Source organism: Anabrus simplex, chromosome 10, assembly GCF_040414725.1.
Source record: "Anabrus simplex isolate iqAnaSimp1 chromosome 10, ASM4041472v1, whole genome shotgun sequence".
Lineage (NCBI taxonomy): Eukaryota > Metazoa > Arthropoda > Insecta > Orthoptera > Tettigoniidae > Anabrus > Anabrus simplex.
In genome coordinates, this window is record NC_090274.1 from 5,467,557 (window position 1) to 5,491,930 (window position 24,374).

Genomic DNA, 24,374 nt, shown 5'->3' on the forward strand with positions numbered 1-24,374 from the left:
TAGACCTCTAATAGTTTCTTCTTGGTGTTTAATCCGTAGATTTGAATTCAAGGACTACATTTCACTTCCTTTCTTTATTATTTTCGAGTATAACACCAAATGAAGAAATTTAACAACTTGTAATTGCCGAGATGTAAAAATCAACAGCCAAGATATTATTACTCACAAACTGTGCATGCCTCCCTTTACCCAAATTTTATCCCTTTTATAACGTTTGCAATTTTTTAGGTCCTCCTGCATTACTTTTTTAAAATGTACAAAAGACCCAGGTGTTGGGCTCAGAAATATTTTATACCTGAGGTTTTGTGAAGTTTAATAAAGACTGCTGTCAATTTGTGATTTCTGAATTTAGTGTGTATAGAGGAATGGGGGCTGTCTCCATACAGTATTTTATCAGTATGATGTATTTTTATACTACTGAGATTTATATCGTTTTAAAATAATTGTAAGGCATCAAAGTAAAATATTTGAGCATTTTTGTTTGTTTTTAATCAATGTTCTGGTGCTTTTATTTTAATAAATGAATTATATAAAATGTTATGCAGAGTATTTTGCTCCCTCTTTCTGCGCTGACCTATCCTTGTGTTCATGTCTGTGTGTATTCCTTTTCATATTCCCTTCTATAGTAAATAAAATTGTAATTTTGTTTGTACATGGCTACTAAAATTGATCATGCAGGGTACTTTCGCATAATCGATAAAGCAGATATATATACATCTTTAGACTAGTCTCTACAATTTCGTAAAAGTGTCATCAGGGAGAACAAGGCCTTGTGTGTCCCAGTGCCCTTATGGGAACCAAATTGTTTGTCACCAATGACCAGTTTGCATTTTTTATGAATTCTGCAATGTATTATCTTTAGAAACAATTTAAGAACTTGACTCATGAGTCTACTGGCTAAATCTTCTTAGAAATGGGGATAAGAACTGATTTAAGCCATTCTCGTGGGATGTGTCCTGTCCTCTTCATATAATTTAAAAACTTGCTTAGTAATCCAACACTGTTTTCACCAAGTAATTTTAGAATTTCAGGGACCTGCTGCTCTTCCAGTTTGTAATGAAGTCACAACCTTCTGCACTTCCCTGACCAAAATTTCAGGTCCAGGCTCTGTACTTATTGGGCCTAATGGTGAAATTGGATTTGTTCCTTCTCCAAATAGATCTTGCACTTAGTTCACCCATTCTTCCTCTGCTTCCTCCTCACTGGAAATCAGTCTGTTCGCTGCATTCAGTGGTCGAGTGTAAGGTTGAGTTTTGAAGTTACTGTTCCTTTTTCGTACCTTTGTATGCAAATTACACATTCTTAACGTGACCTTACGCAAGTGCAAGCAGACAACATGGTCGAGTATTTGGAAACATCCAAGGGGGAAAATGGAATTAAAGATCTTTCCCAACAGCTGAAAGGAGCAATCACATCTGCACAGAACTCGACTCTGGAGATGAGAACTGAATGAACTACGAAAAATTGGATAATGAAAGAAATATTGTATCTAACGACCTTATGAAAGGAATGTTGATTTAGTGAAGAGGATATTTGTTACAAATTAGATTAATATGTTGGCGAATGCAGTGGTAGTGAGTCTGAAGTTGTACATATAATAATAAAAATGCTGTGGGAAGCAGTTGGGACAGGAGATGAACCTGAGGGAAATCGAAATACGGTATATTGCACGGAATAGGAAATGCTCAATCAGGTACATCCTTCTGTTAAAATATTAGGCCTACGTGGACAAAAAAAAATTATCAGTTAAAATCCTCCCGTTAATTCTGTTTCGCTCTATGGGCCTCTACATAATTAAATAATATTCCAACAAATGTCAATTCATCTTCCAATCCCATTCAGTGAAAAATAGTTCATAATTTGTACGTCTGAGAGGCAGTATGATTCGCTATCTAAATATCTTCATCCGACGGATCCCGAAAATGAAATAAATAAATTGGGGGATTCAGGGTGAAGTCCTGCATTACCAAGAAAATAAGAGCCCCATCAGGTCGAACAATTCAGACGACTTAAAGAAAAAGCAACTTAACATTAACTTGCACCATGTTGGATGCTTCTTGATGTGTCATTCCAAATGGGGGGTTTCTGCATGTAATTAGGTGATCTCATTGTATCATTTTAGAATAAGTATAGTGTATTTTCCTTTGTTACAAAATTTGAAACCGATATCTTAAGTGGTTTTTACAGAATAAATTATTTAGTGAAGGTACTCCACAGTTATACCTGACAAGCAAATTATTACTCTAGGTTTCATCAGACAGTGAGTGAAAGATATTGTGTGGGAAAGGGTTAAACATATTTCATTCTTAAAAGAACATCAAAATCTATCAAGTCACACTCAGATATTTAGAAATAATATTTATGTTTATCTTTGTTTAATGTTTGTTTCCACTCCGGCATTAACTGGCCTGATGATGTCCTTTCAGGAATGAAACATTTAATAGTGTGTATTTTTATCCCTGGTTTAATATTTTTTACAGCTATGTTGTATAATATTTGAGGGACTCTGGTGCAAAACCTGCCAGATGTATAATTTATAGTTTGAGAAAAACTAGAAAAATGTATAGCAGAATAACTGTTAATATTATAATTGTTTTCTCTTCTTTTTTATTATTTGTATTACTTTCGTTCTCTATTCACAGTATGTTTCATGAGATTAGTTGTAACAAATCGATAGAAATTTACATTTGATTTTACATTAGGCAGATTTTGCTACGCAGTTCATACACATCATTTTTAAAATAATCTTTAAATACTGGTTTGGTTTTTATATTATTTCAAACTTACTACTTCATATACAATAGTGATAATTACACAATGAACAGTAGTTTACAACTTTTGGATACTGTTTTAGTCCATCTATGTTGTTATGCACTATGGATCGCTTTAAACAAACTGTGTACCAATATTAGAACCCACATCTGAATCACGTGGTTCGCAAGCACCCTGTGGGAGTATATCTTGTAAATTTCCTATCCCTCCATCCACCACACCTTTGTGATATGAGAAATCAGGGGCATCCCTCCATGAATCCCCAAAGTGTATTTTTAGTGGCATCTTCACATCCTCGATTTTTGTTGCTGAAACAGAAATTCCTGACAAAAAAAAGAAAACGGATTTCCTCCATACCTCTGTCTGACGGCTACGGCTCGTTTCCATTGTTTTGGGTTTGGGACTCTGGTCTTGGAGTCCTTGGGACTTGATGCTCCCTCCATAATTTAACAACCTTGTGCTAATGTGATCCACAGTACTGTCTGTAATGTCCATAATAATGCAGCTAATCTTCAACAAATTCTGACAGATGGCTCCTAATTTGTAACTGCATTAAGCAGGTTTTGCAGCGGAGTCTCATATTCAACAGCCTTTTAACATGGCTAAATAAACGAGTTTGATACAGATGTTCACGTGCTTGCGTAGTTTATGTTCTGGACCTCCAGACACTAGTAATAACCCAAATTGTCCAAAAATGCATTAAGCTGTTTTTGATACAGAGTCCCAACTCGTGTGTTGACAGACTGAAGAGCCTTTAAGTTGAGTCGACTGGAAAGTGTGGCTCGAATACCATAATTGTGCAACAATATAAAGAAATGCAAGACTTGCGTTGATGTAGTGGGTGAGAACAGTATTATGAATCAACAATTCCCTGAAGAGGTTGCCTTTTGTTCGCTGGTAAGGCCACATCTATAACACGAAAGCATATGCCGGTAAAGATACCTTCAACGATCAGATTCTGCTGCAATGGAACTTACGGAACGATGTCGGGATACTTCACACTTTCTCTGCACTGACAGTTACTGCACATCAGCTGAGCTAGCTGAGATACACACGTATTGGCATGATTAGGACAAATAAAAGCTACAAAGCTTTAAAAAAAATTTAGGGTCCACCTTATTCGATACTATACAATTTGTTGTGTAGATGTAATTACAACATATTATGTTTATTCAGAACTAGTTTTGACGCTATACTGCGTCATTTTCAGCTGAACAGAGGCATTGGAAAACTGGCAGTCATATAAATATTATCATCATCAACATTATTGCAAATTAAAATCTTATAATTTACAATTAAAAGTATTGCTATAATTATTGTAATTTTAAGGTGAATTCAAGTTAAAATTCACACACAAAGTTATTAAAATAGTTACATTCATAAAACTCTTTGTACTTAATTAAATACACTCAGTAATTCTGCGTATAGTGCTATCATATAAACAGATTACATAAAGTTATACAGTAACAGTATTGTTCAGTGAAGCGAGCCTGATGAGGTGGGAACATACATAAAGTCCTTAACCTATTAACAAGAACTACGTTTACTAGTTCAAATTCGGACCTGTGAATAATAAGAAATGTAACAGTCATAATGTCCCAGAGGGAAGGCAAGATTTAAGACCGTGTCCAGTATCGTAAATGTTTATATGACTCGCTTCAAAAGGTTGTTGACTGAGCAAAGCGTAATGAAGCACTATGAGCAGTGATATGATGGAGTTCAAGTGCTCACGATGGGTTGGGACAGGAAAGGAAGAATAGGGGTAAGTGTGAGGAGCGGCAGCAGGAGGGGGACGAAAGGAATAACAAGCGAAACTATCATGCATAACAAGAAAAACTGAACTATTGACTGGAACCGGTACGTTTTTAAAAAATGCAATAGAATTTTGATTTTTCGGAAATCTCATTTGGACTGAAGTATTGATCTAAGTATATATAGTAACATTCTGTAACATCAAGCAAACTTCCCTTACCTAAAATCTCCAGGATCTCAATGTCTTGCTCTATAGTTGTGAATTTATGTTTTAATTCGTGTATGTGCTGGCCTACAGCAGAAAACTTGTTATATTTTAGAGCATTAACATGTTCTGTATATCTGATTTTGAAGTTCCGTCCTGTTTGACCCAGATACGTGCAACCGCAATCATTACATCGAAACCTATATATGCCCGATTTGGAATAAGGACTGGATCTATCTATTTTTTTATTTTTTTATTTAATCGTATGGTGGTTTTATACAATATATATACACAAGGCAAAATCAAACTTTAAAGTCCATCCTCAGCCATTCAGTTAAAACGGGTGTGAGAGCGAACAAATCGTCAGGAGTGCCAGGGTACGAATGAAGAGGACAGCGTTGGAGCAGGTGCTGAATCGTCTGTTCTTCCAGGTTACAATCACACATTGGTGAACTGATCCAACCCCACTTGTACCTGAAGTAATTGCAACAATCATGTCCAGTTCTTAACCTTTTGATACGGCACCAGAGATTCATCGATAGGTCAAAACCATTTGGCTTCTTTGTGGGATGAAAATGAAATGGCGTATGGCTTTTAGTGCCAGGAGTGTCCGAGGACAAGTTCGGCTCGCCAGATGCAGGTCTTTTGATTTGACTCCCGTAGGCGACTTGCGCGTCGTAATAAGGATGAAATTATGATGAAGGTGACACATACACCCAGCGTCCGTACCATTGATAATTAACCAATTTTGGTTAAAATTCCCGACCCTGCCGGGAATCGAATCCGGAACCCCTGTAACCAAAGGCCAGCACGCTAACCATTTAGCCATGGAGCCGGACTTCTTTGTGGGATCAAGATGGTGGACATTTGTGTTGACCATTCATGCTTCCAGCTTTCATCTGCAATGAGTTGACATGCAGTGACACTTGCTGGTCTTCTTGACTGCAGTCGCTGCAGTGACGGATGGCGCAATTCCTGGTGCAGTGGCAAAGAGGGTGATGCAAAGATTTTCTTGGCTTCCCTTAGTAGAGCTTGCTTCCGCCTTAAGTGAAGTGGAGGGATGTGACTCAGCACAGGTAACCAGTGACATGGAGTTGATTTGATGGTACCAGTAATGCAACGCATTGTATCGTTCAATTTTGTGTCTTCACATGTACACTTTCCAACCAGACAGGAGCACAGAGCTTATGTAGTATGTTGTTTCTTGCAGCGACTTTATGAGAAAGCTCATTGATATGGTCTTTGAAGTTCAAGGTTCTATCTAAAGTGACTCCAAGATATTTTGGGAAAGGACTGTACCTCAGCTTTCGTCCACTGAGCAGAGCTCTTGGTTTGTAGTTTGTAGCACGGTTCACTAGATGGAAACAAGAGACTTCAGTTTTTGTTGTGCTGGGGATCAATCTCCAGGTCTTAAAGAAAGATGACATCTTCTTGAAGTCCTTTTTGAAATATGGTAATACTAAAATTCAAAACATCTTAGATAAGAAACAAGAAAACTTGAACAAAATACTTTACAATCTAACTCTAAATCAAAAAAGCATAAATCAGTCAAAAGAATCATCCATTAACATCGAACCCAATTCAACAAATCACCCCCCCAACTAAGAATCTAACTGATGTTGTTTTCGAGGACAAAGAGTTACAGATCATCAACAAAGGACCCAAACATAATTGGTCTAGTCCATACAACCAAAAGCAATACACAACAACCATTGCTGAAGTAGAACAAGTCATAGCTCAGCTTCCAATAGATCAACAACTTGAAACTAAATTTGAAGTCAAAAATAAACTTCAAGAAATATTTAAAGATCAGAAAGTTAGCACACCCCATTTACCTTCTACAGACATCAAAGGATTAAAACAAAAAATAAAAGATAATAACCTTATAATCACAAAGGCGGATAAATGTAATGTGTCAGTTATTATGCACAAAAAAGAATACATAGAAAAAAACTGAAGCATTTTTCTCAGATAATGCTTTCACAAAAATTAAAAAAGACCCGACTAACTCTGTCCAAAGAAAACTAAAACAAATACTTGAAAACATTAATTTCATCCATAATGAAAATGAAATATCAAGCCTAATTAATATGAATCCAAGACAACCAATAGCAAGAGCTTTGCCTAAGATACACAAACCTGACATACCCATAAGACCAATCATTAACTTCAAAAACAGTCCTACCTACAAAACCTCTAAATTTATCAATAGCTTTCTAAAAAAGTACTATACTTTCCAAAGTAGAACCATAATCAGTAATTCAATAGAATTTTGTAAAATTATTAAGAACACTAAATTAAAACCTTCTTTCACCTTGAACTCATTCGACGTTACTAATGTGTATTCTACCATCCCCACGAAAGAAACTCTAGATATAATTAAGAACAACTTAAGGACACATAAGAAACTTAGTAACCGTGAAATAGAAGAATTTATGTTACTCTTAGAATTTACACTTAACAATAATTACTTTTCCTTAAATAACACAGTATATCAACAAAGTGGTCTCTCAGTGGGATCTCCAGCATCAGGTATCCTTACTGAAATATAGACGGATCATTTAGAAAAACATAAAATTTTAAATGACGAGAAAGGTATTATTATCTGGCTAAGGATTGTTGATGACATTTTTTCAATTATAGATGAACAAATAAATAATAGCACTAATTTAATAGACCAAATCAACAGTTTAGACCCTTTTAAAAAATTCACGTTAGAAACGGAGAACAATAAAAAACTAAATTTCCTTGATTTAACAGTCGAAAAGAAAGAAGAAAAGTTATCATTTTCAATCTTCAGAAAACCGACTCAAACTATAAATACCATATGAAAACATTCGTACCATCCTGAGGCACATACAGGAAGTTCCTTTTTAAGCATGTTAAATAGAGCCTTTAACATTCCCTTGTCCAAAAACGATCTCCCAAAAGAAATTAATCTCATTTACAAAATAGCGATAAGCAATGGATACACAAAACACTACATAGATAAATAAATAAAATGAAGAATAAACGTCAAACACAGCCGGTAAAAGAACATAAAAAGAAAAATTTTGCCACTTTTATTTATAATAATGGGAACATTTACCAGATTACTATTATATTTAAGAAATTCGATTTTAAAATCGCTTTTCGCACCAATAACAACAATCAACATTTAATTTTCAATGACCAAAGCATTGCAAGTAATAATAAATATTTAAATTCGGGGATATATAGACTTAAATGCTCAAATTGTGCCATTCATACATTGGGCAAACAGGCCATAATTTCTTAGTAAGATATCAAGAACGTATTGATGCTGAAAAACATAGGAAGTACTCGGCCATTAGTCTTATATGACTGAATATAAACACAATTTTACATCAATAGAAAGGGACTTGACCATCCTACAAACGTTAAACAAAGGTAAATTAATGAATATCTATATTGAGATTCATCAGGGAAAAAAAACCCAGCCAGAATATTAACGAAATTACGAAGAATATCAATATACTGTTAGAAGAGGCTACCAAATTAGACTCGTCTAGAAAAGCCATCAAAAAGGATCCCAAAAAACAACCAACACACCTCCTTCCAATTAGCTCCACCCTACACAATATTCCCCCTACTTTTCCTTCCGTTTCCCCTAGCCTAACACAACTCCTCAGTTAGCTCCACCCTACACAACATTTCACCTGCTTCCCCCATTTCCCCTACATCTCCTTCTGCAATTCCTCGCCCACCGCAAGAGCCTCACACACGCTCAGTCAGTTAATGACACAGCATAAGGGAGGATGCCAAATACGACACGATCGACTACAAGGTAAACAACTCCATTATCCTTTTATCCTCATGAACATACATTCTTACAAGATTTTCTCCTTTAAAATATCCTCCATTTTACTTATTTTCTTCTTGTTTCAGACTTATTTTAATAGTCTAACTGCAACTCAACTTCAGCTACGGTTATTTTTCAAGAGTTCCCCCGATAACTATACTTTAAGAAAATCTTTTATATCTCCAATTTTATCTTCAAGATTAACAAGTATACACGTCTCCAACATAAAGAAGAACCCTTACGCCGATTTTGCTTCATCACTTGGATACTGACTTCTTGGAAATTTTAACCCAACATGAATGAACATTTTTTTTAATCATCATAACTATCACATGTATTTTAATTGTCTTACCATTTTGTCAAATCTTTTAGCTAAAGATGTTCCATAATCAGAACAAAACATATCCTAGAGATTAAGCTGGATTATATCATGTAATTAATAAAACCATTATATAGAAATTGACAAGTATTGGAAGGTGGGAATCTCCTTATAACTTAAACTTAGTTCTTGAGGTCCTCCGTAAGAATTTGTTCACCATCTTCAAAGTTATTTCTCTGTGCTACCAGTGCGATGTCATCAGCATATATGAATTTAGTTGATGTTGTGGTTGGTAAATCATGAATGTACAAGTTGCATAGCAATGGTGCTAAATCAGATCCCTGTGGTAGACCGTTATTTAGTTTTCGTTTGTGGCTTTTAGTGTTGCCTAGAAATACTTCGAATTGTCTTTCACTAAGCATGTTAGAGATTAGATTCACGATTTCTCAACTTGGTACAACTTGCAGTAGTCTGTAGATCAATCCCTGTCGCCAAACAGTGTCATATGCACCTGTCAAGTCGATGAAAACAGCTGTTGATTTTAGTTGTCCTTGAAAACAGCTTCAATATGTGTGGTTAGGGCAAGAACTTGATCGGTGCCGCTGTGTCCATGTCTGAATCTATCTTGTTCAGGAGGAGTAACAGCTTCAGTGTTACTATTATCGGTACGAAATGAAACCTTGACATTATGCTTTTTGAAAATATTAGTAGACCTTTATATTCCTTATTAAAAGTAAATGTTGCAAAAGTCTTTTGACTAGGTTTATCTTTAAGTAACGTGGTTGGTAAGCGATACTTAACATTGTTGATTATACGTTCGATAAAGTCTTCTTTAGAGCCACGAACCACCTTACTTAAAGATAAACCTAGTCAAAAGGCTTTTGCAACATTTACTCATAATAAGGATGTATATAGATTTACTAATATTTTCAAAAAGCATAATGTCAAGGTTTCATTTCGTATCGATAATAGTAACATTGAAGTATTGCATAATTCAACTTCAATCAATAAATCCAGTCCTTATTCCAAATCAGGCATAGATAGGTTTCAATGTAATGATTGTGGTTGCATGTATCTGGGTCAAACAGGACACAACTTCAAAATCAGATATACAGAACATGTTAATGCCGTAAAGTATAACAAGCTTTCCGCTGTAGGCCAGCACATACACAAACAAAACATAAATTCACAACTATAGAGCAAGACATTGAGATCCTGGAGATTTTAGGTAAGGGAAGTTTGCTTGATGTTACAGAATGTTGCTATATATACTTAGATCAATACTTCAGTCCAAATGAGATTTCCGAAAAATCAAAATTCTATTGCATTTTTTAAAAACGTACCGGTTCCAGTCAATAGTTCAGTTTTTCTTGTTATGCATGATAGTTTCGCTTGTTATTCCTTTCGTCCCCCTCCTGCTGCCGCTCCTCACACTTACCCCTATTCTTCCTTTCCTGTCCCAACCCATCGTGAGCACTTGAACTCCATCATATCACTGCTCATAGTGCTTCATTACGCTTTGCTCAGTCAACAACCTTTTGAAGCGAGTCATATAAACATTTACGATACTGGACACGGTCTTATATCTTGCCTTCCCTCTGGGACATTATGACTGTTACATTTCTTATTATTCACAGGTCCGAATTTGAACTAGTAAACGTAGTTCTTGTTAATAGGTTAAGGACTTTATGTATGTTCCCACCTCATCAGGCTCGCTTCACTGAACAATACTGTTACTGTATAACTTTATGGAATCTGTTTTTATGATAGCACTATACGCAGAATTACTGAGTGTATTTAATTAAGCACAAAGAGTTTTATGAATGTACTTATTTTAATAACTTTATGTGTGAATTTTAACTTGAATTCACCTTAAAATTACAAAAATTATAGCGAACCTGATCACATAATTTTTTAATAGGTTGTGTTGTAAACAAGGTTGGGTTTACAAAAAGCACAACTTCTTTATTTGCTTCAGATGTAAAATTACAATATTTACACTAACAAAACTGAAAGTTATCTCGAAGCAAATTGAACTATGAATTTGGAGAAAGAGTCTGTCTTTGTACACTATATACACGTTGGAGTATTCACGTTCACTACTATTTCGGAAAGATAGTCTTTGTGACATGAAAAGTTCTTGATAGTCGAAAACTATCAGAAGCACTGACGTAAATATCTCAGAGAGTCCTTCCTTGTTGAAGTGTCTGAGTTCATTAACGTAAGTTCAATGACTGAAGAGTTCCTACTTAGCGAAACTAAGTCGATAATGGGAGCTTGCATTAGCTAGGGAATGATAGTGGCATATAATGGTAAGACTGGGCTTGGACAGCGGAATAGGCAAGAGGAGCGGTGACCCGAGGTGAGACCTCTTACTGCCAGAAATTCAGTCCACCTGGCCGAAGCACATTTTCAAGAGGAGTAGCCTCCTTGCTCGACGTAGGGTGTATTCTGGAGCTGGACACCGGGGTCAGTGGGCGTCTGGACAGGCTAGGAGCTCCTTTATATAGCACACACGACGTTCCAGGCACGCGCACTGAGGGCTGCGCGTCGAGGCTCGAAGAATAACACACTGGCACGCGTGTAGCTGGCTGGCGGATCGAGAAGGGAGCGACGGACATACAACAGGTTGGTACAACACACCCACAAATTTTCGACTTGTTGGGAAAGGAAGGTGAATCCCTATATCTTTTCATTTTAATTGTAATATTATAAGATATTAATTTGTGTTGATGTTGATAATATTTATATGATTGCCAGTTTCCCAATGCCTCTGTTCAGTTGATGATGATGCAGTATAGCATCAAAACTAGTTCTGAATAAACATAATATGTTGTAATTACATCTACACAACAAATTGTATAGTATTGAATAAGGTGGACCCTAAAACATTTTCAAAGCTTTGTAATCTCAGTTCAATGTCCGGCTCCATGGCTAAACGGTTAGCGTGCTGGCCTTTGGTCACAGGGGTCCCGGGTTCGATTCCCGGCAGGGTCGGGAATTTTAACCTTAATTGGTTAATTTCGCTGGCAGGGGGGCTGGGTGTATGTGTCGTCTTCATCATCATTTCCTCCTCATCACGACGCGCAGCTCACCTAAGGGAGTCAAATCAAAAGACCTGCACCTGGCGAGCCGAACTTGTCCTCAGACACTCCCGGCACTAAAAGCCATACGCCATTTCAGTTCAATACAGACAAAAATGAGGTTTATTATTTTAAATAACAGCTAACCAAAGGATGTCGAAAATGTTGAACTTAACTCTCTATTGCATGAATTATATTTCTTTTGCATTTAGTGACAAACATTTCAGGCTTTGATGTTCAAGATGCGTTCAGTGTCTTATATTTACCAGCTGTTCATAACTGGAGCTAATACCTTAACACTCGTGTATGTGATGTGGTTTACCCTTATCCACACACACACACACACACACACACACACACACACACACACACACACACGATTGTTTGCTATTACGAGGGTAATCCCAAAAATAAGGTCTCCTATATTTTTATTAATACAGAACCCTGTTCGTGGTCACAATATTGTGAAGAGTTTTTCCTCCGCACGCTGCGCTGAGGCACTCTGACTTGGCTTGGCAGCCGTTGAGAATGGAGCTCCCATTGGATGTTACTGCAAAGTGCGCGCAGTTATTCGGTTTCTTTTACGCAAAAGGTATTGAACCGATTGAAATCCATCGCCAATTGACGGAAGTGTATGGTGAGTCGTGCACGAACGTCAAAAATGTTCGTAAGTGGTGAAGAGAGTTTGCAGCCGGTCGGACTGAAATTCACGACGAACGAACGAACGAAGGAGCGGGAGACCATCGAAGCAGACATGAAGGTTGAGCAAATCATGCGTGAAGATTGGCGGATCACCCTGGATGATCTAGCACTTTAGTTTCTGAGGTTTCCCAAAACGCCACTCACAACTTTCTGAACAGCATGGCGGCGAGCTGGTATGACATGAGCATACCAAAACTGTCACAGCATCTACAAAAATCATTGTCTGGAATGGTGATTATGTTGAAAAATAGCTAAATGTTCAAGCTGTAAAATGATGTAAACGATTGTAGAAATAAACAGGTCTATGTATTTATAAAAAAATAGGAGACCTTATTTTTGCGATTACCTTCATACTACACTAAGCTTATAACATTCAAAGACAGATCATTACTGCCTATTGACCACTGGTACATATTGTAAGGCACAAGTAAACTTGTATGACCGTACGTTAGTAATGTCTTTGATTTTGAGCTGGAAGATACTCGTGAAGCCTCTGGTAACTGTATGGAGAGGCCACACGGTCATTGGTACACCTGGATGTTGACGGGTTTGTAGGCATCACTGGTATACGTGCCATAAAACTACCTCTGTCTTGTCTCGCACACATAGGTTAAAAGGGATATGTTGCCTCAAGGCAATGCTATGCAGTAAAGGGTTAAATATGTTAATGTGACCAACATAAAAATATTTTCAAATTAGTAGCATTATTCAGATTGAATATTACTTTTTAGCATTTATAAAGTTTTCACAAACATTTGGCATACAAAATTTCACGCTGCTTAGTTGGAATTTGCTGAGGAGGTTATCATATTCAGAATTTCTGTTATACAATCTGTCCCCTTAGCATCAAAAAGTTCTGTGAAACCCATGGCATCAAGCCACTGCAAGAAGTGATGCAACACCACAAGCTATTGCAAATGAACTAGTTAATACGTCATGTAAATATATTCCAACAACCTACATTGCATATAACCGATTTGGCACCATGAGAATATTATTAAAATTCACGCTTGGCCTCAGTGGAACTGGCTCAGCCTATCCCGTGGTCCTGTTTCCTGATAGGGGACAGGGATGAGGCGAGACAAATTATATGACATGTTTTTGTGGCCAGACGCCAACCTCACTTGAGGAGCTAATGAAGATGAAATGAGTGATGGGTAATAAGGTGGAAGGAATCGACTGTGGCCAATGAATAGGAAGCATTCTGACATCTGCCCGAAGTAAAAATAGCAAACCAAAGAAAGCCATTCTCAGGACAGCCGATGAGTTACGAATCTGCTGATCTCCCAAATACAGAGCTTGGCACCAAAGCCATAGCGCGGCCAGTCCACTCGGTTCACAATGTGTTAATAACGATGCTAAATTCTTAGGGTATGACCATACTGCATGTAACGAACCCGTTTCGGGGTCGCTGAGGCCACCTGCTTCAATCAACTAGTCCTCGAAGTACCAGAAGACCACACTGCTGAGGCTGCATCAGTCAGGCAGAAGTTGTGCTGAGGCTCCTTCTTAAGGTGAGCCTCCTGTTGTACACTCTGTATCCTCGCAAAGACATAAAAAACAAACTGCAGCTGATAAGGTTGCAGAACCCATGATGGCCTTTCGACATGCAAGAACAAACAAACTGGCATCATTGGAGACAACAGAAAACTCAACTCTTGGTTTTTTGGAATTTTATTTTCAAGTTGCTTTACATCGCAGCGACACAAATAGGTCTTATGGCGATGATGGGACAAGAAAGAGCTAGGAATGGGAAGGAAGCGGTCATGGCCTTAATTAGGGTACAGCCCCAGCATTTGCCTGGTGTGAAAATGGGAAACCACAGAAAATCATCTTCAGAGCGGCCGACAGTGGGGTTCGAACCCACTATCTCCCGAATACTGGATACTGGCCGCACTTAAGCGAGTGCAGCTATCGAGCTCGGTTTTGGAAAGTCTAGTTGAAGATGTAGAAGAAAGCGGCGATTTAAAATAGATGTGATGACTCTTCTGAACCGCCATCCGGAGGAGCAAGACCAGTCATCGAATCGTCCACTATCAGGGCCTTCCCCTTTCCATTCCGTTCCTCCTTCTCCTGACACACCCTTCGGCAATTTATCAAATGACACTGAACTGTATACTCTTGTGTAATGTGAAGTATCCATATCAAAAGGAGTATTAAACTAAAGATATTTACCCCACTACAGGTTCTATTATTTTGTTTTACTCACCTCAGTCTTACAAGTTTTTTTTTCTTCTTCTTCTGGGACTATGCTCTTTGTGTCTTGTTTTGTAATCTCGTTCCCAGTCAACTTAATGAAATGAAAATCCACAGCCTGTTTCCAGTCGTTTGACCGGGTCAGGATTGGAATGAATGAAGCCCCCATCTAATGGCGACGATAGGAATTGTGCCGGCTGCTAAAGCCTGTTGCACTCCTCTGGGGCAATGATTAATGAATAACAGATGAAATGAAATGATATTGGAGAGTGTTGCTAGAATGAAATGATGACAGGGAAAACCTGTCCCGCCTGCGCTTTGTCCAGCACAAATCTCACATGGAGTGACCGTGATTTGAACCACGGAACCCAGTGGTGAGAGGCCGGCGCGCTGCCGCCTGAGTCACGGAGGCTCTCAGTCAACTTAATAAAAGGTCGAAAGTTGCGGGGGTCATCCCGTGTAATTAAGAAACTTACCTTCATAGTTCCGCAGTTCATTTATCAAGGACACTCGCCTATTATTTTCAAATCTTTTAACATTTAAACGATGAACCCAAAATTTTGTGGTGGTTTTGAATTTAAGAACAATCACTGGTATGCATTCATCTGCATCCTCTTCTCCAAGCGACATCTTGATGACTGCCTGAGTTTGCTGCAGTGTGGTAGTACCCTTAGTCTTAAAGTATGGTTTGTTTCTTCTGGTAATGGAAGCAGAACATTTTTCTCTTTGCAATAATAATTTAATAATTTATTTAAACAATCTATTATTAGACTTAGCTACCAGTCAAAAGGTCGCATTTAGTTTTCATTATTTACTTCAGATATTGCATTTATAATCCAACTTAGAAAATATGACACATTAGTATGTTTATTTAAAACCTCATCGTTGGTAACTGAAGTAACATCTGATCCACCAGAGTGAATTCCAACCAAGATGCCCTCAAAATACACAGGGCTTCCCGAATCTCCCTGAAATGAAAAAGCAAATGAATGGTTATTAACCTCTCCATATCAGCTGTAGATAGAATGTAGGGTTTACATCATGCTCAAACATTTGATGGCTGAAGTTTCTTTAATAGCCTTTTAAAATTCAAAATTTTAGAATTTTGAATTTTAGATTTACCGTTTTATGATTTTTAAGATTTTCTTGTTTGACTTTTGTAGGAAATTGTTCATAATTAAGTATTTCATTTAATAACTCGTGTAACTTAGTAGTTTGAATCACTGGGCGAGTTGGCTGTGCGGTTAGGGGCGCATCCGGGAGATAGTGGATTCGAACCCCTCTGACGGCAGCCCTGAAGTTGGTTTTCCGCGGTTTCCCATTTTCACACCAGGCAAATGCTGGGGCTGTACCTTAATTAAGGCCATGACCGCTTCCTTCCCATTCCTAGGCCTTTCCTGTCCCGTCGTCGCCATAAGACCCATCTGTGTCGGTGCAACGTAAAGCAAATAGCACAAAATATATATATTTAAAAAAATTGCAGTTTGAATCTCCTGTTGCCCATCTGATTCAGTATGTCTTCATTCGTGATTTAGTCCACCCGTCTCACCTTCAACCAGATTTCAAATTTTCTATTATTTTTCTTTCTGAGCTAGCTATTTTCCATATTTCACTTCGATGCAATGCCATGCTCCAGACAAAAGTCTTCAAAAACATCCTTTTAATTCTTACATCAATGTTCGAAATAAGCAAATTTCTTTCCGTAAGATAGTTGTTACTCCTGCCATCGTTAGTTATTCTACAATATTAATCTATTCATGTCCGACTCGTTGGCTGTATGGTCAGCGTACTGGCCTTCGGTTCAGAGGGTCCGAGGTTCAATTCCCGGCCGGGTCGGGAATTTTAACCTTAATTGGTTAATTCCAGTGCCTCGGGGCCTGGGTGTATGTGGCGTATTCAGCATTAGAAATAATCCTAGGTAGGGCCCTCATCTTCACAGACATGCAGGTCGCCTAATAGGCCCTCTACGAGAAAAAGACTCGCACCAGCCCTCTCCGGAGGCCATACCCCTTTATTATTATTATTATTATTTATCTCTTCATGATGTAATAATTGCCGTGTAATAAACACGCGTTTCATGAGGAGAAAACCGTAAGCCAACGCACACCAATAGATATCTCCATGCAGATTCTCACCCTCACCCTGCCCAGAAGCATGCTATCCTTACAACTCTTAACTACTAGGACCAGGAGGATTTGTGTAGTGTCTGCTCTACAAGAGAATTAACACCAAAGCTTTGATCTCTATTGTTCTGAAACCGATGCATAAACGGATGTCTGTTGATAAAAAAGATATAAAAGCAACAGCTTACCTACCTTACATACGTAACACAATGGATTGTATTGCTAAAATCTTACATAAGTACAATGTACAAACTGTATTTGGAACTTCAATTAAGATTAGGCAACTCTTGCAACCAACTAAGGACAGTTTGCCTAAATTGCAACAACCTGGTATCTACAGAGTTCCCTGTACTTGTGGCAAGACTTTGAGAACAATATGTACTCGCAATGAGGAACGTAATAGGTGTACCAGACTCAACCAACCTGATAAATCAGCTGTTGCTGGTCACGACGTCACGTTCCAAGGAGTGGATGTTCTTGCCTGTATAAAACAATATCACCCCAAGTTCGTTCTCTCAGCAACCATTGGTGTGGTTGCGTTTCTGTTTTCTCCTGATGAAAAAAGGCAAGGTACCTTTCGAAACGCGCACTGCGTGACTACGTGGAAACCTTTTAGCTTTTGTTTTATATTATATTGCTCTTCAATATGGAATAATATCAAATTTATTACCTATGAAAAAGAGTGGTGTTATGAAAATGTCGGAAACCTTTGGCTGGGAAGACTTGGGGCAGCAAGGAGGCAAGTTGCTGGAGTAAGCGGTGTGTAAAACTTGTAAGTTTGAGAAGTTCCACTGTTCCACCACTCTGAAATCTCACAATTCTTCTTACATTAAAATAACGTTGATTTATTTTAAAATTAGTCGGTACATGTTTCATCTTACATAGAAAACAGTACTATAAATAATTCATTTGCTTAAAGCGAAAATATACAGTATCAAACAGGTGGATTTTATTGATTTAATGTAAAACGTGTAAAGTGTCCGCTTAAGTCAAGTGGAGAAAACTAATGGTGATATCCAATGTCGAGAATTCAAGGTGTCCGCTTAAAAGAGGCTTATTTAACATGTGTCTTATGAAAAATAAAATAGGTTCCGTGCAAAAAATGTGAGCGTTAGAGTAGGTTGGACTGTATTATCTGTAAAGTATCATTGCTCCACTCATTGACCCTAGAACTCCTAAAGGGAGTCTCCCAGACTCACCTCGTCATATTTTGTACTGTTTACTCGTTCCTTTTCTTTGCAGGAACTTCTCATTCTATTTATGCTCATAAACACTATGTTTTATAATATAATGGCTTCATTCATTATTTTAATAGCCATTCTTCATTATTATGCACTTTATTTTGACATTGTTACGCTGACACCCAGGCTCAGTCTAAGGTACTCGCAGGTATTGGCTTGCCCACCTAGAATATATCTGTTGTGACACTGTGCTAGTTTCTATTGTAACAGTGGCTCTTACTAGAAACTGTTCATTGAAAATGACTAAGACGAAGCTGACAGAATCTGAAATCGGTATGATTTAGACAGTGAGGATGATTCGAGTGAAGGTGTTTTCAGTGAAGATGAATCAGACTGTATACCAGAAAGTGATGAAAATGGCAGTGAGGAGGAGGATCATGTCAGTGTAGTGAGTGAAATAAACAATGTGCATGAAGTTGTTGATTCTGATTTTATTGATACCAACCAACAGATAGTGTGTGTGTGGAAAAAATGGCTTTGTTTGGAATGTGCACCCTCCAGAACGAAGCATAACATCCTCAGTCAAGCTGCCACCTTTGAAAACAACTGACTTATACTTCACATTAGACATACTTGAAAATATCGTCCTTCACACCAACGCAGAAGTTGAGTGTGTTTACACTGAGAAAGGAAATAAAAAATGTGACAGTGTCGAACTGAGAGCATTGATTGGACTACTCATCACTGCAGGTTATTTGAAAAGCAACCTGTCTAATATCACAATACTATGGAGCAAAAAGTATGTACCACCAATGAGTCGTCAGAGAATTGAGGAACTGTTGAAGTCTTTGAGTTTTGATGACAAGTCTACAAGAAGTGAAAGAAGAAAGAAGGCCAAGTTTTCTGCTTTTAGGGACATATGGAAAGCCATAAAACACAATCTTGGGAAATATTACCTTCCAGGCAAGAATCTTACAGTGGATGAGCAGTTAGGACGTTGTATGAGCTCAAAGCCGGATAAGTACGGAATCAAATTTTTTGTATTTGCAACTAAAAATTTCTATCCTTTGAGAGGATTGCCATACTTGTGAAAAGAAAGGTACAAGAGAAGTACAAATGTTGGTTTCAATGTTGTCTCGCAACTTAGTTCAGACATTAGACACAGGAATATTGCAATGGATACTTGTTTTACATCAATGGATTTGGCAGATAATTTACTCCACAATGGTCTAACAATTGTGGGTACGAGGCCTTCATACCTAAAGAATTTTTCTCAAATAAGATCGGGGAGGAAAAAGTTCCATGTTTAGATTCACTAACAATCATTCTTTGGTACCATAAGTACCTAAGAAAGGAAAATGGATTGTACTTCTTTCAACAATGCATCACACAGCATACTTCATTATTGAAGAGGATGAAAGGCCTGACATGATTCTCTACTATAATGAGATTAAAGGGGGCATGGACTCGCTCGATCCGATGTCACATACATACACGTGCAAGCGAAAGACCCAAAGGTGGCCTCTCGCATGCTTTATAAATTGTATTGATGTGTGTGGAATTGCAGCATATGTCCTTTTCTTGGAGAAAAATCCCACCTGGAATATTAAGAAAAAGAAATGTAGACGCCAGGTATTTCTTGCTGAGCTAGCAGAGACATCTGAAGTGAGGACTCCGTAAATCTACAGTTCATTGCACTCAAAGTATTGCAAATGACACTCAAAGTTCAGTTTCTGTGATGTCAAAGAAGAAACAGTGCTACCTATGTGATCACAAGAAAACCGTGGACGAAGTGTATGTGGTGAACACTCAAAGTCCACCACAAAATGCATCCAGTGATATTATCTTTGTGCCTGAAATTTTCTCAATTATAGTGTAAATAGATAAGATTTTCTCACACTAGCTCCGTACTTGAACACGGATAATGCTAAAATAAGTTGAATTTGAATAAATTGTGAGTTTTGTAGAAGTAACTTTTACTTATGCTACTGCATGAGCAGTAAAATCTTAAAACAATACAAGCCTGAGAGACTCCTCTTGGGAGTTAGCGTTCATAAGATAGCTTAGGAGTTCTAGGGTTAAGCAGAGATGTCAAGACGGCAGAACAACTGACATTTGTCAGCGACGTTGACGAGCATGTCTGGTGTGTAACAAAAGTTGCAAGAGGTCGAGTAAATACTTAAATGACCACCATTATCAAGCATTGCAAACTAATGCACAACAATATGGTGGTGTGGTCATAGGAGCTACAATACCTGTGGAACTGGAGTTTGAATCCCAGCCAATCCATGTCTGATATGCGCTGTGATAAAGCGGAGGTGGGACAGGTTTTCTCCAGATACTCTCTTTTGTTCCTGTCAATTTCACTCCAGCAACACTCTTCGTATTTCATTTTAACTCTCATCTGCTCCTCTTTGAGGTTGACACGAGGAACGGCCGTAAAATGTTGCCACATGGGATACCCGACCCAGTAAATCGAAATGGGACTACCGGGTAGTAGCGAAGTTCTCATGGTGCTCGTCAACTAACGACTACGGTACATGAAGCTGCTTTCTTGGAAGTTGAACATCGGCAGCCAGGATATTGTGGAAATTAATAACAATTTTTTAAGGGAAAAGTGAATATGATTAGCTTTCTGCGAGTATTTTAATGTACACCGGTAACTCACGAATATCGACATGGTGTTTGTTTACTGCTGAAATACTCTGGTAATTGTACAAATGAAAATCCTGTATACACTGAGTGTGATGTGAATAACGAGTTGCTCCTCCGCAAGCGCCCTCAAAACGGCAGCAATACGGTGAGGCATCGACTCTACAAGGTGTTGGAATCGTTCTGGAGGGATCTGGACTCGCACTGCTACCCACAATTGGTCTTGTGTAGTTGGTGCGGGGTTCATGGAGCGTATACCAGCAATGACAGCATCCCATAAATGCTCAACTGGATTACAATCGGGGCATCTGTAGTGCCAATCCATTGACATAATTTCACCGGAGTGCTCCTCCAACACCTGCGTGTCACCACAGAGCGGTGACATGGCACATTGTCTTGTTGAAACATGGCATCTCCACCAGGGTACTCTAGTGCCAGAAAGGGATGCAGATTGTCTGAAAGAGTGTCCACATAATGTGCACCTGTCAGCGCTCCCTGCAGCCGGACATTGGGGCCTAATTGCGACCATGAGAACGCCGCCCAGACCGCTGCTGAGCCATCTCCCGTCCGGACAGAACCTTGTTGACACGCAGGATCTATAGCTTCATAGGGCCACACTCTCACGCGCCCATCAGCTCGATACAACTGGAACCGGGATTCATTGGACCATACCACACGCCGCCACTGTCGATGTTCGTGGGCCCATGCGCGTCGTGGAGCTCTGTGTCGAGGTGTCAGCAAAGAGACGTGAGTTAGTCGTTGGTTGGTGAAGCCTATGCAGTGCAGTTGTCTCCTTACAGTCCTGACAGAAATGGGGCCCTGACTCCCAACATTCAACTGGGCAGTGATCTGACTCATGGTAGCCTGTCCAGCACGCAGTGTGGTTCTGCAGATCGTTCGTTAAACACCTGTGCTCTTTCCATGCGACACTTTACGTGGGTGGTAACTGTTGTAAACAAGATAAGGTTTACAAGAACACAACTTATTTATTTGCTTCACACAGAATTCTACAGTATGTACAAGAATAAAACATAAAATTGTCTTGAAGCAAAGTAGATGATTAATCTTGAGAGAGTTTCTGTTTCTATACACTATGTACACTCTGTATGTATTTACACTCACTGCTATCTTGAAAAGATAGTTCTTGGGAAAGATATAGTTCATGATAGTTGAAAACTATCATTTGCACTAGCATAGATTAGCTAAGAGAGTTCCTTCTAACTTGAAGTGTCTGAGTTCATAAAGCTTGTACTAAATGAAAGCTATGTTCACAATTAGAGAATCTAATGTGTGTTTCGGAGCTTGAGTGAGCTTGGGGATGTGTGGCATACAACATCGGGGCTCGACATGGATGAAAGAACGGGAAAGTGGAGTAGTGACCTGAGATGAAACCTCATACTACCAGAATTCCGTCCACCTGGTCGAGACACATTTTTAAGAGGAGTAGCCTCCGTGTTCGACGTTCAGTGTATTCTGGAGCAGGACACTGGGGAGAATCCTCATGAGTGACAGACAGGGAGCTCCTTATATACTGCACACGACGTAACAGACACGCGTACCGAAGACTGCGCATCGAGTCTCGAATGATCCACGCTTGCGTGTGTGCGGCTGGCTGGCGCTGAGCGAAGAGAGCGGAGGACATACAACAGTAACATTCTCTCTGCGATATTGAAGATCCATCCTTGACACTGTTGACCTCGGAAACCCAAATTCACATGTAATCTCTGCAATGCTATGACCCACCCGCCGTGCGCCGATGTTCATGCCACGTTCAAAGTCTGTTAACTAGCGACGTGTTGCCATCTTCACGACACTGGTGTCTCTGACAGACTGCTCAGCTACGCCGCAACGCTCAGGGGCCATACATGGCACATTTTCTAATGGGACACCTCTTCCCATGACTTTTGGCCACTCAGTATATTTGTATAATGATCAGTACCCTTCAACACTGCAGATGTTAATACATTTTCAAAAGCTGCTTCTCTTTAGACACACTGTTTGAGGATTTTAAAGAAAACACTGATATTGACTTGTAAAATAATGACATGCAGAGATGACAGTTAAAAACCTGTGACACGAATAATTTCAAGTGAATATTCACATCACTTAATTTGCAGCTGACAATTCAACTACCTTGAATATTTGTTCATTGTTGGTGAGCATTGCCTTCCAAGACTATTTCTCTTTATATGCTTTAGTGTGGCCAGTATATTGGTTCATCTGGAAAATAGCCCTCTCATTGACTCATTGTACTGATGAATAACAGACAGCAGCCATCTCCACCACCATTTGGTAAAAATATTTAGTTATCTGCCCACATAAGTAAACCTGATTATTGTGACTTATTGATCTCTTCTGCCTGTTAAATTTATCCTTTCATCATCATCAGTTAACCTTCTCCAGTTTCCCGGGTGCAGTGTATCATAACTAATTCATTATGCTCATTTCAATGCACAATAAGATATACTCTTTTCTTCTACAGTAGGAGACATAAAGTAGAGAGAGAACTGTTGTATTCCATTCAGAGTCAAGTTGAGGTCACAACTGACACAGGAATCAGCTAAGTATTCATCAGGGTAACTTCTATTTTAAGGGCAAATAAAAGGAAAAAGAAAAATCATATCTTTGTCCCAATTAGGTGTGTTGTTATGTTTAGCAATGTGTGGCATGCCACAGAGGCATGGTCCTTGCAAGGTAAGTGCACAGTAATCAGACATGAAAGTTTGTGTATTTGACATTCATATTTTTGTTGTTTCATTTACAGGGTATTCCATAAGGTATTCTCCTGACGTAAGTACCACAATCTGGAAGAACTGGAGATATCTAGGTTATCATCTGCAAACTGGTTTACGAGGTGCCAGGTGAGGGTCAACATTTTGAATATCAAATGTAATGCCAGGTATTGCCACTAGAAATACATTTCTATAAATGTGAATTGCCATGATGTAGTGGGGAGGAAAGGCTAGCGACTGAGTGTCATAGTGCCAACCTCCTGTGGGTGGGAGCGGTAGAATAACACGCACGGGAGCCCTTTGCTCCTCACTTTCATCTATCCCATCCAACCTCCCTTGGTCAACTCTTGTTCTTTTCCAACCCGATGGTATTAGAGCACTCGAAGTATAGGGAGTCTTTTATTTTTACACCCTTTATGGCTCTTGTCTTTCTTTGACCGATACCTTCATTTTTTGAAATGTCAAATCCCTTCCATTTTTTCTCTCTGATTAGTGTTATATAGAGGATGGTTGTCTAGTTGTACTTCCTCTTAAAACAATAATCACCACTACCACATCATTTCTTCCTCTTAGCCTACTTTGGACCACGCTTGTTCAACTGTTGCCCAGTATTGGCGCATTTTTTGCCGGTGTAACTCGTTTCTCTCATCTGTCCAGGAGGTACCTTTCTTCCGGGGTTTTTCCTGAAATCCACGGACTTCTTTCAGGGTACGTCTGTCTTGAAGATCTGATATTCCCAGTTCTTTAATGTTCTTCTCAGTTTCTGTCAGCTAAGTGGTGCGGATCTTCCTGTTCTGCCAGAAGATGACCACGTGATTGCTTAGTCTTTTGGAAGGC

The 24,374-nt window shown here is 38.8% G+C and overlaps 2 protein-coding genes across 2 annotated transcripts in view; one reads left to right on the forward strand and one right to left on the reverse strand.

Annotated features, from left to right (window-relative positions):
* The window catches only part of LOC136881908 (arrestin domain-containing protein 3), a 67,097-nt gene extending 43,357 nt beyond the window's left edge, over positions 1-23,740 (forward strand). The window contains exon 8 of the transcript XR_011018779.1: positions 23,570-23,740. The gene's annotated coding sequence lies outside the window, so the exon portion shown is untranslated. The remainder of the gene's footprint in view (positions 1-23,569) is intronic.
* The window catches only part of niki (nimA-like kinase), a 73,427-nt gene continuing 64,699 nt past the window's right edge, over positions 15,647-24,374 (reverse strand). The window contains exon 10 of the mRNA XM_068229492.1: positions 15,647-15,817. Within this exon, the coding sequence (XP_068085593.1) occupies positions 15,647-15,817 (171 nt within the window). The remainder of the gene's footprint in view (positions 15,818-24,374) is intronic.